A 16,366-nucleotide genomic window follows, 5' to 3' on the forward strand; every position below is an offset into this window, starting at 1 on the left:
CTTTCTCAGATCTGTAGTGTAAATGGATTTAGGTAGATTCAATACAGTGAGAGAGGAATAATCATGTTGTGTGCATTGCAGGCTGGCTTAGTAATAAAAGTAATTTCCTACTTTAATGGAGCTTCAGATCTAAGGAGGCAGGGAGGCTGTTTTAAACCTCACACTTTGCTGGACTTTAAGTATACTGGATAGTGAAATATGTATGTAACATTGGAAGCTTAGAAAGAAAGTGACACAGTTATTTTTCTGTTTGTTTGAAACATTTTTAAGAAATTAAATTTGCATGTGACTAGAAAATTTGGAGGGTATAGGTTAAAACTTATGAATTTAGTGAGCTTGAACTCATTATCCACAGTGAAGCCAGCTTTTACTGTTGGTATTCTTCTGGTGAAAACTACTGAAGGATATTTAAAAAGCTATAATGCTACAATTTGATGGTAGCCGCTGGTTTTTATGGAGTCAATACTCAGTCTGTGCTAGAAATACCAATATGTTCTGTGCTTGTCAACACTCATCTTATGCAATGCCAGTAGAACTTTACCTGTAGACATATAATTGTTGTAGTATTACTGAGATCCCTATAAACTCAGTGTTTTTAGGGCTGTTTGCATTGATAGCCACTAGCAAAATGGACATTCATCCTATTTAACATTCATCCTCTTTAACATTCTGTGGTTTCAGAGGAAATGAATCTTTGTTCCCTGACAGAAAGAGGTGTTGAGTGCAGGAGTCTGTTCAGTTTCAAACACTTTGATATTGCATGAAGAGGGGATGTATGCTGTTCCTTAGGGATTGAAATGCCTATATCAGTCCTTTTCACAACTTGACACAGGGTGCCTGGACCTAAAAAAGCCATCATTTCCAAAGTAAAATCTGTCTGCTGAAAAGAAGAGTAAGCAAACCTTCAACCAGTATTCCTAGGCGAAACAACAATGTGGCAGACATTGGTTTCTGGTGACCTGAATTTGTACAGCTTGCATTTGAGTGTATGCTTTGATGCTCTTGGCAGAGGGAAAAGTATTTGTGTCTCTCTGTATTTTGCCTTTACCTTCCTTTGAATTTCCTTTTCATTTCAGGTTTATTTTTATAACTTTGTTCTTAAGCACCATAAATATTTCCAGTCCCAACAGGTTAAATTGAATGAAGCAACAGCATTGAATTGTTGTTGAACTGTTGAAACTATCATCTGGTTTTCCTTTATTTCTCTCCATTTATTGAACACCTACTGTTCCATTTCTTAATGCTTCTTTTTCTGTTCCTTATTACTTATGCCACTGCTTTCCTCACTCTTTGTGCTTGTGTGACAGACAGAAACAAATAAAGGCTGCTTTTGACATGAAAAGGCCAAACCTTCTTTCTTCTGCTTTTGTTTACCTCCTTGCCAGCATGAAAACTAAGTGGTCACAGTGTGATTGCCATTATAGTTGGATGTCCATTCTGCTTTTACAGGACACATTTCATACATTAGGCTCTCCAGAATTCACAGAAACTGATGTCCTTCAAGTCTGGTAGAGTTCTCAATTCACTTCCTGAGCTAATGATGGCAACTGAGAGCTTCTTTATGTGAGACAACAAGGAATTAATCACAGTCAAATATTCATTAGAAAAAGAGGAAGTGCAGAATCAGAGTTATTTGCTCAGTCTCTCTAAAAACTGCATTTAGAGAAAGGGTAAAATATAACTTTAGGGAAAAAATATATTTTTAGTGGCTGACAAAGATTGCCATTTATTTTGTTTTCAGGGTGGAGCAGAACATAATATTCCAGTGGTTATTTCTAAGATTTCCAAAGAACAAAGAGGTGAGTATCAGGTATCAGCTTATTACACTGTACTTTAATGTTCCCTTTAGAAAAAGATGTATTAAATCTTGAGATTCTTCAGTCAATGTTAAACAAATACTGTTTAACCTTTTCTCTCTCATATCTTTATGATATCTCTCTTCCTCAGAAACTTTTTCTGAAAAAGTACAGAATTGATATTTGGAATAGTTTTTAACATCTTCAAATCATTACTTTTTTTAAAGAAAATAGAAATAGGAAAGTAACAGGAAAATATTAGAAAGTAAATAGATTATTAGAAAATAAATAGAAAATATAGAAAAGAAATAGGAAAGTATTGACAGAATGAAAATGCTTAATAAATTTAACAAAAGGCAATGATTTAGTGGCTTTGACTTCCCAGTAGTTATTGTCTGGAAGCTGTAGTAAATTAAATGTTTGGATCTTAAATCATAGTAACACAGCAGGAGGATACGTGACTTTTTAACCTGGTTACTCAGGTAGTATTTAGAGTATTTTGAGTACTGCATAAAGTTTTGGCCATACTTACTTTTAATCGTAATGGGGCTAGTGCTGAATTCTGTATTGATTTAACTGGCAACATTTTTAAGTTATTGGAATGATACATGGGGAATAGTTAAACAGCTCAAGATGTGTGTAAGTATGAAGGAGGAAGGTTGTGAACCAGTTCCAAGATGGTGTACTTAATATCTTTGTTATGTTTGTATGTATTTGTGTAAGGCCAGAAATGCAAACTTGGAACCATTTCCCTTCATCTGTATTGCAATAACTCCAGAACTCAGCTTCTCCTCAACTAAAATATGCCAGTAGGAAAAAAAGTGTCTCTCTCTTACCCACTCACATAGAGATGTATGGAGGAATCAGCATATTGAGAGCCAAAAGCCAACCCTGAAAGGTATATGTGAAAGTTGGAGTTAGGGAGAATAAGGAGTAGCATGAATGAGCCCCTAAGGAAGGCAATAAGGTTAACTTTAAGAATTTATACTTATGACTACAGTCTTTTCAATATACATGTAACTAATACATGAAGATGTAGCATATATTATATGCAGTAGCTATTAAAATGCTATTAAGCACTGCAGGAAAAATAAGAAAGATATACTTCAGTTTAATTGAGCACACTGAAGTGCAGTTTTATTTCTGTCATTAGTTTTTTTGCTGCAGTAACTGTTGCATTGTTTCTAGCCCCAATACTACTTTCAATAAAAACACTGCTGATTTTTGCAGAGCTAGTTTTGAGGTGCATCTCTTTTGTAGGAGATTTCTGTCCTGAGATGTAGAACGTGTCATGCTGTGTTCCTGGACTAGAGAACTTTGATAGAGAAAATGCCTCAAAATAAATCAGAATGTCTGTCCTGCAATAATTTAACCATCCATTGTTAAATATAACTAATAGGACCATTCCATCAAACAAGGACTTAAGTATCATAATTTACATCAATATTGATTCCATTTTTGCAGCTCATGGAAATAAGTAAAGTTTTGGGACCAAATCCGATACTAGTTTTTTCCCAACAGTATCTTCTATGTTGATATGGAGTACTGTAGGTAATAATTACATGTAATATCTTAATATCCCTTAGTTCTCATGTTCATGTTCTGAAAGGTTATTCATGCCTTTACAGACAAATAATCTTTGTTATATTTCTGGTATGCTTATAAGGTGTTTGAATGAGATAGCTCTGAAATGCAACACAGTGTTTAAAATGGAGGTGTAGAACCAGATTTTATAAAAGTTTTTGTGATGCAGCTTTGTTTTTAAAATCACAGTTTGGCTGGTGATTTTTTTACAATATATTGATTTTCTAGCTCTTCAGCATATGTAGGGTTATCCAGCATTAATAGTCCCTGTTATTTATCAGAGTTTATCAAAGATGCAAGATCTAAAGGGTCCTTTATCTTTGGTAAAAACCTAAAAATTAAATTTGTTATTCATAAGTGTCTCTGGACATGTTGCTTTCTCTTTGTAAGAAATTATCTCTCACAGGCAAATAAGACCCAGTCCTGCAGTCATCTTCTATTCAGAAAAATATGCCCCACCTTACTAGAATGGCCTGAAAGGTGCTAGTGACTGATGGATGAAGTTTCATAGTCGTGTGATTGGGCTGAATAGCCTCTTTTATTGTAACACTGATACATAAGTATTTTGGGTTTAAACAAGAAAATACAAGTAATTTATTTGGAAATTTTATGTTGGGGTTTTAATCATGTTTTTGTTTGAAATTTTAAAGATTATGCAAAAACATTAAATTCAATAAAAATTCTTGTACAGAAAATGTTTGATGTTATGTACAAAGTCAGTGAAAAATATGCTTTCTGTTTTCAGCGGAACTTTCAGGTTTGCTCTTTATAGGAGATGCAATTCTACAGGTGAGTAAAACTGCAAATTATTTTGGCTTTATTTTTCTAGAAAAGTGAAATGAAATGTATGCTTATGAAATGTAGAGTAAGTCTTCTCTTTATCTTTTTAATAACAGATTAATGGAATTAATGTGAGAAAATGCAGGCATGAAGAAGTGGTGAGCTTTTCTGTTTTTTAGTCTACTTTTTTGTCTTTTGTAGTTGCTGAAATGACAGTGTATGCTGATAGCAGTGCAGTGGCATCAGCTGTTTTATTGTTATTCCTAAACAAATATGCCTGTACCTTCTAACATGACAAGCAACAAAGTGCAATCTTCTCTTTCTAAATCTGTGTAATTGCTCTTCTCAGATAGGCTTTTCTATATTAAAGGTGATTGTTTTATTATGAAGATTTGAGCTGTACAAATTCCAGCATTTCTTCTTCCAGCTAGTAGCTGTCAAATTTCAGCAGTGCTACACCTTTCTGGCTGTGTGGGGTCATTTTAATTTCAACAGCTGTAATTTGCACTATGTTGGAGATTTGTTGTTTGGTTACTTTTAATCCTATTTAAAAATGAGAGAAAACTATTCATCTGCTACTCATCCTCTGGCTGTTCCTTATGAGGGTGCTCTTCTCCTTTAGTTAAGATGCTATAATTTTGGGTATGAAATAAAATTTTATTAAGTAGATTTCTTCTTTAGAAGAAATGTTTGAGAGGTCTGTAGTAGGCCGGTTCCACTGGTGAATCAGCTTTGCTAAATGTATCATGTACTTTAGCCATATATTTTTTTGACTCTTAAATATTTTCAGAAGCAGAAAACCCTTTATTTCAGAAAACAATGTCAGAAATTAAAAGATTACCAAAGAAAGTACTTTTGAATCCCATTTAGATCCATAGAATTTGTACCTGTGTTTTTAAAATAACGTAGTACTGACATACTTGTAGGCTTCTCTGTCTGACTCATTTCCAATTCAAGGACACTCCTTGCATTTCATCCAGCATTCTGCTCTGTGACAGATCACAGAACATGTGCTGTTCAGGTATAGAAAGCAGGAGTTAATATTGATAAAGTTGTGATAAAGTTTAGTGCAGTCTGAAAGATTAGATCACTGCACTATTCTTCTGTTTTTGCACACTTGTTTCCATTTGGAAATCTACTGAAAATCCTGTTTCATTCTTCAGAGCCCTCATCATACCCCCTTCTGTATACACTGGCTAGTAGTTGTATTTATATTGCCTTTAGGTTTTGTCTGTGCTACAATGATTAGGTTGTAAATATTTTATAAGTTTACCACAGTTGACTTGTTTAATATGCATTAATATGGCAAATCTCTCAGTGGGATTTAAATGTTAGAGTTTAATTGTTGGAATCACAAAACATGAGAAAGATATTACTAAAAAAGTTGCCTTGTACACTTGAATGTAGATTGAAAATTAGGACATCAGGATTTTGTTTTCTGAGACATTCTCTAAACCCTCAAAATGATACATAAATCTTCTATACATAAATCTTCTGGGTGTTTATCATAAGGTTGAAACCCATTCACAGGAAGCAAAGAGGTTTTGGAAAAGCTGAAAGGGGAGATTGACATAGAGTAGCAAGTGTTATTGTGTTAAATTTTGATTTATACCTTATTTATCTAACATAATCTGTTTCTAAAACTCCTTGTAGATAATTCTCTATGAATTAAAAAATAGTATCTTACCAGTTTTGAGTGTACATTTATATATTTGCAAATGGTTTAGGAATTTAAGAAGCAAAGAATTTTTAATTAAATCCTTATTTTAATTAGAATAATTTAAATATTTAATAGCAAATATTGACTAATATTTAAATAGGATGAAATGTCCAGATGACATTTTATAAAATAAAATATACATAAGAGTTATAGATATATAATGTAAATAAAAAATTCAAAGTAAATGAACTCTGATAATCCATTTTTTTTCAGAAACATTCACTGTTGTATGCTACGTGTTTATGGAGTAAATTTCTTTTAAAGCTGCAATAATGGTAATATATGTGGTTCTGCATTGTGTGGTAACCTGTGAGTTTAGGCTTAGCCCTCAGTAAAAGTACATGCACTGGTGTGCCAGCAGGAGTCACAGGGAGGGTTTTGTCTGCAGCACGTCCTTTGCAGCTTGAGTTGATCTTGGACTTCTGTCCTGTGGGGTCTTTATCAAATACAGGATCTGTAGCTCTAATCTCAAGGTAATATAGAGTAAACAGAAGTGTGTGGAGCCTACTGGCTTGCAGCAGGGAGTTGAACAGGAGCTGAAACTTAATTTTCAATCCTTACAGCATCTAGGCACTTTTGCAATGGCTCTGCAGGACACCTGAACTCGTAGTTTTGTTTCCTTCTGATTTTTTCTGTACCTAATTAAGGCTTAGCAGGTACAATGTTATGTAGTGTTTGGGTTGTCTTAATGTCTTAGAAAATTTTCATTGTAAATCAGTGGGTAATTTTTTCAGTGGGTAATGCTGAAGATACCTGTTAAAAATTCAGATTTGTATCTACAGTGTGACTGTGATGAGCATTCATTCTTTTCCCACATGCGAAATGTGTTGCTGCTTCTGGAAACTTTTTAAGCGTATGTCATATCTTCATAGCTCTGCAGTGAAAAAATTCACTGCAGCCTATTGTAGGAAACTGATGAGTAGTCAACCCTGGTATTTCATCTTGCTTTACTGATAACCACTCTATGTATATAAAGTGATTTGAGTTTCAAAATTAGGTAGTTCAATCAAACTCATGGCATCTTCCATAGCAGGGAGACTCTTTCCCCAATGTACAGTGATCTCAGTTAACATTGTGGGCACTCTGTTGTCTGTATTGTCTTTCATTATTTTAGATATAGATAGATACATACATACATAGAAAGAAAGATAGATGGATTAATAGACTCTGATAAACCTAGATAGGTAGGTTTAGTCAGTTCTTAGAGTACCTTACTGGAAGCCTTTACATAGTTCCTTTCTGATTATTTTATTTTGCTTTAGGTGAATCACTTCATCTAGAGCTTAGTTTTCTTCTTGTAGAAGGTGAAAATCTTGTTCACACCATGAAAACACATGATGACTTTCTATCAAAGACTGACTGTCAGCTTGTTGTTTCTCTTGGATTGTAAAGAGCCCCAGCTGAGTACAGCATAACATTGCTTCAGTTGTAGTGCTCAGATATGGTAAGGTAAAGACACAGTCTCTCTGGTCAATACAGGAGGAGGTTGCAGAAAAAAAATAAACTAGCAATTTGTCATAAATATCTCTCAGCATCTCTCAAACTGGCAGTTTTAGTCCAAAAATGCAATATGAACTTGTGTATAGTAGAAGAGTCCATTGTATCTGTTTAAATACATGACTTGATGCTCTGTTTACTCAGGTTGTTTTAATTATTCCTTTTTCAGTAGACTCTCCTTTACATTTTTCAACAATAATTTTTAAAATCTGAAATTAGGATTATTCACAGACAGACGTATGAGTTTCGGCTTCTGTCTAATTAAGGTCTAAAAATGCATAGCTTGTCAGTGCACACACCTAGTGGATGTGGTTATCCACTGTAATAGATATGATTATTCTTAAGGATGTAAATGAATCTATTTCTACATTTCTACATTCTAACTTTTACCTCCATTTATTGTCCAAATATAAAGGTAGATAAGCACCAACATAATATGGTTTATGGATGTTTTTGGTGGTTCTGGGTTCTAGGCACTATGTCACTAAAAATGGATAAGATTTTGGAAGAGAGTGAGAGGCCCTTGAGCCACTTGTGAGTGGCTAGGAGTAGGAGTGTATGCCAGTTCAGTTGGATACTACCAAAAACCTTGTGTTGGATCTACTATTCAGGGTTGTAGTGCACCAAATCATCTAAAGCCAAGGCAGACTTGTAGTTGAATGAAGGCTGATATGTTTAAGATTTTCTCTCTTCTTAATGTTGTGAATGAAATTTCTCAGATGGTATCAATAACTGTGGTTATATATCTCTTTGGATCTTAGCATATGGGTTTTTTCTTAGGGAGTAGAAGGAATTAAATTACTATGGATACGAATTTCTTATTTCTTCTATTTGGGGAACATTCAGGGGATGTTTCAAATGAAAAATGACAGCTTGCATGTGTCAGTTAATGTGGCATTTGGGCATTCCTTGAAAAGTAACAGGAAAAGCTCATTTAGTCACAGGTAGCTATAAAGACAGAATAGATATTCAGGCTTTGGTGGACTTTTTGTAAAGGAAACTACAATATGTAGCACTGTGGTTCAATTCAGCCACTGCATGCATTTTGCACAAGACACCATTTTTTCTAGAAGAATGACCTGATGTGAGATGTCCTCATGCACTGCATTGAATCTTTAGCTTCCCCCTTTTCTCAGCATTCACAGCAGGACTGTAATTGTGCTGACTGTCCATGAGTCATTTATGTACTATGAAAGTGGCAGTGCAGGGGTTGTTGCTGTTTAACTGCAATCATCTGTAGCTAATGAAACTTTTACTCTGGCTTTTCTCTTTAAAACTATGGTTTCATTAAAACTGATTTTTAAAACTCATTATTAATAGTTTTGGCTATGTTGCTCGTAAATGTTTTTAAGCAGAAGAATGAGCATATTGTATTTTTAAGGCAGGAAACCAAATTATCTGAATACTTACTCCAACTTGACCTTGCAGATGTGTCTTTTGGTAAATTATGCTTTTGTCTTACCTTTGTTTCCTTAACTATGAAACAGAGACCTAGACTATTATCGGATTTAGCTCTCTGAATTTTATTAAGTACTTCTGAATCTGTTATAGAAAAGTACCTCTGCATTAATACTTTGCAGTTTCATGAAGTGATAACAGCAACCCACAAACACAGACTACAACTTTCTCATGTTGCAGAGAACCTGTACTTTATAACTCATGGCACAGCCATTTAATCCTTTCCCCTCTAGACAGAGTGGCGACTCTAAATGTGGAAGCTGCACAGTCGGTGCTTCTAAGACTATAATCAATCTGCAGTCTTTAACTTCTGAATTTAAAAGTGAAATGAAAACTTTCTGGACATCTAATACTTACTCTTTCCATACAGCTGCTGTTTTGTATCTAAGACTTGAGTAATAATAAAAATAATAATAACAATAGCAGTAAACTGATGTTGCCTTAGCTACCCCAGCATAATTAGTGAAAATACCTGTTATTGAATATTCTAATGCTCATTGAATTTGAGCATAATCTGTCAAATATTTCAGCACTCATTTGAAATAAGTGGCTATCAAGTGGAAAAGATCCTAGCAGCTATAAATAGCCTGTTTCAGCTGTTTTCAGCTCTGTGGTGGAAATTCCTGGAATGTGGATGTATCCTGGAGCCGCATTCTTAATGTGTGTTCATCTGTTTTTCTCATCTGGCTTTAGCTATGTTTTTAGTGTTTAAATAATTTTTTAAATTGTACCAATTTTACTCTGTAAAAGCTTGAATTTATTCAAGTACTATGATGTTAGACTTTTAAAATATGTTAATATGTTGCTAGTCTTCCTAATTTATATTTTAATTTATTTTTCTCAAGATACCTGTAGATCTATTAGTCATTTTATTAAGATTTCATCTTTTGAAACTACTCATCATTACTGCTGAGTTTTATAGGAGGGAGAAGAACGTCATGACTAATACCAAGCCTACATGATTAATATTGTTATTTCCTTATTACATAGCTACGGTCCTCAAAGCAAAAATCCATTAGGGTTTAGTGGGATAGAGTGAAAGATTGAATCACCAGTTATGGCACAACATCCTTCAAATAACTGTCCTTGGTTCCTCCTTTGTCATACAAGTCTATTAATTCTGAAAGCCTGAATTGCAAAGAAAAGAAACAGTTGAGGAGAGGATTTAAAGTGTGTACCATCAAATATTCTTTGTTTGTGACCTTGTTTACATTGATATTTTTACTGCAAAGGCTCAGGTTTCTCTGCTTCCTTAGGAAACAAATAGAAATATTTTCATATTTATTTGTACATGAGTGCACTTTACCCTCCAAAAGACTTTTTGAAATATTTCATTCTGCTCAGCACCTCCGGTTGTGGAGTTAAACCTCAATAACATTTTAGTTAACACTTTAGGGAATAGAATATTTAGAAATAACACTTTGGGGACCCAGTGTTTTTCTTTCTGGGCATAGCCTCCAAAAAGCAGTAAAACAGACACAAAATACTCCAATGTAGGAAAAATTACAATTCCTATGGGCATGAAATTTATCTTCTCTGGTCACTATAAAGAAAATTTCATTTACTCATAAGGACTAGAAAATACTTCCAACTGCCATCAGTTATGCTTTCTTTAAACAGATAACAACCATGTATATATACTGAAAGCAAATGTTCACCTCCAAAAGGCAACTTCTGTATTTCTAATGGCTTGATTTGAACCTGACAGAGCAGTGGGAGGACTAGAGCAGGTGTACTCATTTAATTAGCCAGGAGGAGTCACAAGGAGGAGGCATGCTCAAAGAAGTGCAGATGTGCACACACATAGTCTTTGGACAATTTTCCAGCAGTTAAAATACCTGATTTAACTCTTCAGAAATGTCATTGTTCTGACTCTAGTAAAATCAAACGGGTGCCAGGAAAAAGAGTTTTAATCCAGGGGTTATCTAACACCTGTACATATTTTTAGGTCTTTTTTTTTTTTCCTCTACATTGGGTCTTTGTCTTTTGACAGTTTGTTCGGTGGAGGAGGAAGAGGAAAGGAGAATGGACTCTATATAATTTTTCAGTAGTATCCAGTGTTGGCCTGTTCCAGCCAGATACATGGAGGTTTCCAGATGGCCCAGCCCATACTTCTCAACCACTAGTATGGTACAGTATGGTACTGGTGTTTTGGTATCTGTTTGTCAGCACTGGGCCTATTTCTGGATGTTTTTTTTTTTTTCTTTTGCCCTGACAGTACTGATGTTGTTACACAAGTTCAGTTTGGTACTACCTGTTTCTTCTTAGCTGTTTTGAAAGACTGTGGCCAGTAAAACAGCTTGCAGTAGTAAGTTTCACAGGTCACATGAAGAACTTCTATGCAGGTTTGGTTACTGAGGGAAGAAGCTCTTCAGTAAAAAATTACAACATTACACATTCCCTAGATTTTTGGGCAGACACCTGCAAGAGTTACCTCCCTGTGCTGTTCATACTTTTCTGAGCAAAATGGGGAATAATCACTCCTCAGGCTGAATTGGCATTACCAGGATAATGACATATATCTTTAAATGTGATCTAGGAAATGTTCATAGCTCTATTCCACTTCACTTGCCCTTGTCAAACCAGCAGTGATTGAGAGCATTTGAAAGATTCTAATTGTGCTGACATGTTAAAAGGAATGTTGAGGGGATTTTTCTACATCAAAAAACTCCCACATTGGTTTGCAGTAGGAAGTAATGAGGATATTTCTAGATTTTCTGAAATGTCTTCCCTTTCTTATACTATTCTGAGTATGAAGTACCTATGTAGTAAGTGGATAGACAGACGTTTCACAAAATCTCCACCAATTTTCAGATGTCTTGAGGTTTTTTTGACATTGTTTTTTCAGTCATGTTTGCACAAGAAATCAAATACAAAACACATTCAAAATCCCCTGTGCACTTCAGGTCATGTGTGATTTCTGAATCAGTGATTGCAGAGAAGTGTTGGTGAGAGCTCAAGTTTACCATAATGAATGCTAACAGATAAAATATTTTGTTTAAATATCCATCACCATGAAAGATTGCAAGTTTTCACAGACTGTATAAAGCATCTTTCCATCAATCAATAAGTGATGTTTTAGGGTAAAGTGAATCACTTGCACAACAATGGCAACAACAAATCTGTGAGACAAAGGTTTTGGTTGTTTTTTGTGGGTTTTTTTTCCTTTTTTTTTTTTTTCCAAAACACTGCGAGGCTTGGAAATGGAAAACTTTAAGATATTTAAAATTTTAATTTTTTACAACTGCAGCTTTTAGTATTCCAGGATCTTTATATCTCAACAGGAAAGTGCTATCTAAATGGGGACATGCTTTGTTGAATCAAAGCATCTGTATATTATGTTCATTAGATGTCATGGAGCTGTGTAGCATCAGCATTGTTTTTCTTATTTTCTGAATTTTTATAGAAAATGAGAGCACAGAGAAAATTGTAAAACTAGAATTATTAAGATTTGAGAGGCTTGGACTGTCTAAAAGTGAGGCCTGTAGTTTGTGCATTCATTTGTAATATTCTGGCATAATAACCTAGCAGCAATGTAATAGAATTATACAAATCATTCTGGTTTTCTTTTATTGTTGATGTTGCAAATTTTGTTTCAGAAAACACATTCATTCTATATAATAGTCTATAAATTATGGTTTTTATAAAATTTCATAGTTTCATATGGTAATTAACTGCTGGCAAGAATGGATTTCTGTGGTGTTATTGCTTAATTAAGAAAATAAGAAAAGGTGAAATAAGGGTTGCAATTGGATAAGTAGCCTAATCAGTTTTGATTAATATATCAGATTTATGCTTAATTTTGAAAGTTACAAAGACCTCATGCTATAAACTGATTAAAACTGTAATTCAGCACATTTTGTCATTGTGCTGAAATACAAATGTTTTTTACTTCTTTGGAATTATATGGTAATCTTTTTTTGTTTCCAAAATATCTATAAATGTTCTCCAGTTAATTAAAATACAGCATGAATGCCTCCAAGTCCAGTTTTGCCTTTAAAATTTTGACACTGATGACAATTATTTAAAAAATGTTAAGGAAATATGATTTTGGAAATTTTCAAATTATAATTATATTGGATCCCAGTTCAGCAGAATATGTATGTATTTGCCCAAAATTATGAATTTACACATTTTATTAAGTTGGGGACTTTCTTTATTACAAATATTTTTTGAATAAAAAAATAATTTTCTCAACTTCAGCCAGATGCAGTGCAATTAATCTGAACCAGAAAAACTGCCACTGCATTAAATGGCATGAAAGTATGTTACAGAATCACAGAATTCTTATGTGTTTTCTCAGCTGAGAACTTTTCCCACTGGGGACTTTCCCTGAAGTACTGAAATACCTTTCTCAGAGATCAGATCCTGGGCAACCAAGAAGCTTAGAAGAATTAACTGCTTATACTGATCTAAAACATTACTTCAAATACAAATTTGTCCAGGAATTATTATTTTTTGTCATATTGAAGTTGATAACATTTAAAACTGAACAAATAGGAATAGGTTTGTAGAGTAATATTTATTCAAATATAGAATTAGAATTTGATTTCAAACTCTTTAGGACCACTTTTAATTCATTTTTCATGAGCATTTATATTCTGGTGCTTGATTAGTGTGGCTATTCATGAAAACTAAATGTTAAGGTCATATTTGCCAACAGCAAATTTTATATTGAATATGTAAATGTGAAATTTGCTACTATAGCTGTGTGTTTGACCCCAGCCTTGCAATGGGATTAGTGTGAGCAAACTCTTGGTCTGGGGATGATCTTTTTTTTTTTATTTATTTTTCCCCCAGACCTGGAGCTCTGCATTGTCAGGCAAAATTTTCAAGCTATGCAACACTTGTATTGTTTTCAGCAATTATAGACATATGTATTATAGACATATGTATGTCCATAAAATGTCTTGAAATTTAAGACCATATTTCAAAATACTGTGTCAACTGGATGTTTTTCACTCTTTGACCACTAGGAACAGGAACAATAGCTGGCATGTTGTACAGGCTGGTAATGTGTATGCCTTTTGAATACTACTAATGAGGCCTTAAAAAATTGTAAGCATAAAAAATTATACTTGTTTAGTAGTTGTCTTAGAAATTTCATATAGAATTCAAACAGGAGGGCACTTTTTTCCTGGTAAATTTGAATTGTGAGAACAATCTGACTAAAAAGAGCAGGAGATTCTTATATATTTAATAGATTACTAAACAGCTTCATTGTTTTGTTAATAGTCATGGTTAGAAAGCTCAAAGCACTCAAGGTAATTACTATAATAAGAAAAAATGTCCATTATGAAAAGTAAGAAGTCCAAAATATTTAAATAATTTGATAAGGATTATTTCTTCCTGTTGAGGAATACACATTACGTGAAAAACTTGAATTCCAAGTTATTATCTAGTTTCTGTCACAGTTTACTGGAAAAAAATTTTTTACTTTGTTTTGATTTTTACCCTTACTTAAAAAAATGTTGAAAAAGCAAAACTTCTATATGAAGATTTCTTTTTTAAGTATAATGTGTTCCAGCAAAAGAAAAATACATATCCCTATCCATTCATAACAGGGTTTCTAGTGATCACTGTTTGAATTGTAACTGGGTAAGTCTAGGAATCATGCAGATAAATGGAAAATTGGGCTTTTTCCTGTAAATATAGATTGGTTTTGTTTATGTAACATGGGTAATGTCTTTAGACTTTTTTTGTATTTTATGGGACTTTTATAGGGAGTGGAGTGTCATAAGTACTAGGTCATTCTTCTAAGGTTTTCCTGGATAATTGTTAAGATGTGGCTTTTGGTTTTGAGAGATGATATACAATGTTTATCTTCAATTCAGTTAATGATTATGTGCTGGATTATGTTGTTTTCTCTTACACTGTTGGATAGATCATGTGTTATATACTCTATTTTTTTTCTAGAATAGTTCATAGCATTATCATTACAGCATTGTATGCTGTAACACTTGCAGGCCACAAGCAAAATCTTAATATTCTACACAAGAGATACTGCTATTTTTACCTGTTGTGCTGGTTTTCAAATTTCATTAATTAGTAATTAAATTACTGAAGCTCTGGTGTGTATACAGCACAAAGTTTATTTGTTTGGGGCAGCTTTTATCACCAGAAAGTGTTATTCCCATATAGTCTGTCATTTATTTGCAGGTTGATGGATGGTAATCAGAAGGTGGCTTAAATAGATGAATAGATGTTGGGGAAATCTGTGATGGGATATTTAGTTGGTGCATATCATACCTACCTTAATTTTTTTATTATTTTTTTTTTTTAGTCCAAGAGAAGAGAATGTGTTTTATTAAATTTCTCTGTTTTGAAGATTATTTTATTGATCTCTTACTATCTGAAACCCTTATTAGAGAATAGGACCACCAAAGATTGGTTCGTAACCTACAGATAATTAGTAAATTACAGTTCTGGCTCATGCTCAACATTTTATATTATATTGGACTAAAATCCACTAAAATACCATTTATATGAGTAATAAAGATTGATTCCACAAGGGTTTTCTGGAGATATGATGAGCCTGAAGAATTTCTACATATTATCTAAGTATTAAAATATGGCCTAAGAGAGAGGCCTTACAAGAAAATCTTTGAATATTTGTTATGAATCTTTGAAGGTAAATGTACAAAGCCTCTTGAGCCTACTTAAAATGTGTTACAGGTGCTACAGATGTTGACAGATTTTTCTGAATAGTCTCCAAAACTAATTGGAAGGGAAAAAAAACCCAAGCAACATTGTCAGCATATACTACCATCATGGTTGCTTTCCCGTTATTATGAAGTTCAAAAATCTTGTCTCTTAAATAACAAATCCTCTGTAGATTGATGGGAAAGCTTATTGTTCATCTGGCTGTACACACCACTGCACACATGGTGCTGTGGAAAGCTGTGCAGAAGTCAGTAGGTGCTGCTGCAACGCTGGTGTAAAGGCTTCTTCCATTTTTGTAGGGGTCTTGTTTGCTTATATGTATTTATCCCAAAGAAGCTTTGGTAGACATCTGTTTTTGACAATGTCCATTAAATTGATGCCAAACAAAATCTGGCCCCTGTGTAAATTTCTGAGCTCTGCTGATGAGAAGTTTACTGCCATATATGGAGTTGTAATGGAAGTGTGTTGTATGTGAAGATGAAACATACATGTAAATCAAATGAGTTGGAATCAGAATTAGGCTTAATAACATTTGACTAATGGTGTAGTTGAGTAGGTTGCCTAAATACAAGTGTGGATTTTATAGGTCTCATAGAGTTGTAATACACAGTTAGAATCTCATAATCTCACAGAATCACTGGGTGGGAGAGACCTTCAAGGTCATCAAGTTCAACCCAGCCTTAACACCTCAACTAAACCATGGCACCTCATGCCACATCCAGTCTTTTTTAAACACATCCAGGGATGGTGACTCCACCACCTCCCTGGACAGACCATTCCAGTATTTTACCACCCTTTCTGTACAAAAAACTTTTTCCTGATATCCAACCTGTATGTCCCTTGGCCCAGCTTAAGACTGTGTTCTCTG

At 34.0% G+C, this 16,366-nt stretch overlaps 1 protein-coding gene across 8 annotated transcripts in view; it reads left to right on the forward strand.

Annotated features, from left to right (window-relative positions):
* The window catches only part of SNTG1 (syntrophin gamma 1), a 315,524-nt gene that overhangs the window by 182,674 nt on the left and 116,484 nt on the right, over window positions 1–16,366 (forward strand). For 6 of the 8 annotated variants that reach the window (XR_010346377.1, XM_064386038.1, XM_064386030.1 and 3 more), the window contains 4 exons: window positions 1,742–1,799; window positions 4,126–4,169; window positions 4,277–4,318; window positions 10,829–10,975. Coding sequence is in view for 7 of the 8 variants with exons in the window: in XM_064386038.1 (XP_064242108.1) it covers window positions 1,742–1,799; window positions 4,126–4,169; window positions 4,277–4,318; window positions 10,829–10,975 (291 nt within the window). In the remaining variant the exon portion in view is untranslated. The remainder of the gene's footprint in view (window positions 1–1,741; window positions 1,800–4,125; window positions 4,170–4,276; window positions 4,319–10,828; window positions 10,976–16,366) is intronic. The other 2 variants (XM_064386056.1, XM_064386063.1) reach the window with 2 other exon arrangements.

This window comes from Passer domesticus, chromosome 1 (genome assembly GCF_036417665.1).
Source record: "Passer domesticus isolate bPasDom1 chromosome 1, bPasDom1.hap1, whole genome shotgun sequence".
Lineage (NCBI taxonomy): Eukaryota > Metazoa > Chordata > Aves > Passeriformes > Passeridae > Passer > Passer domesticus.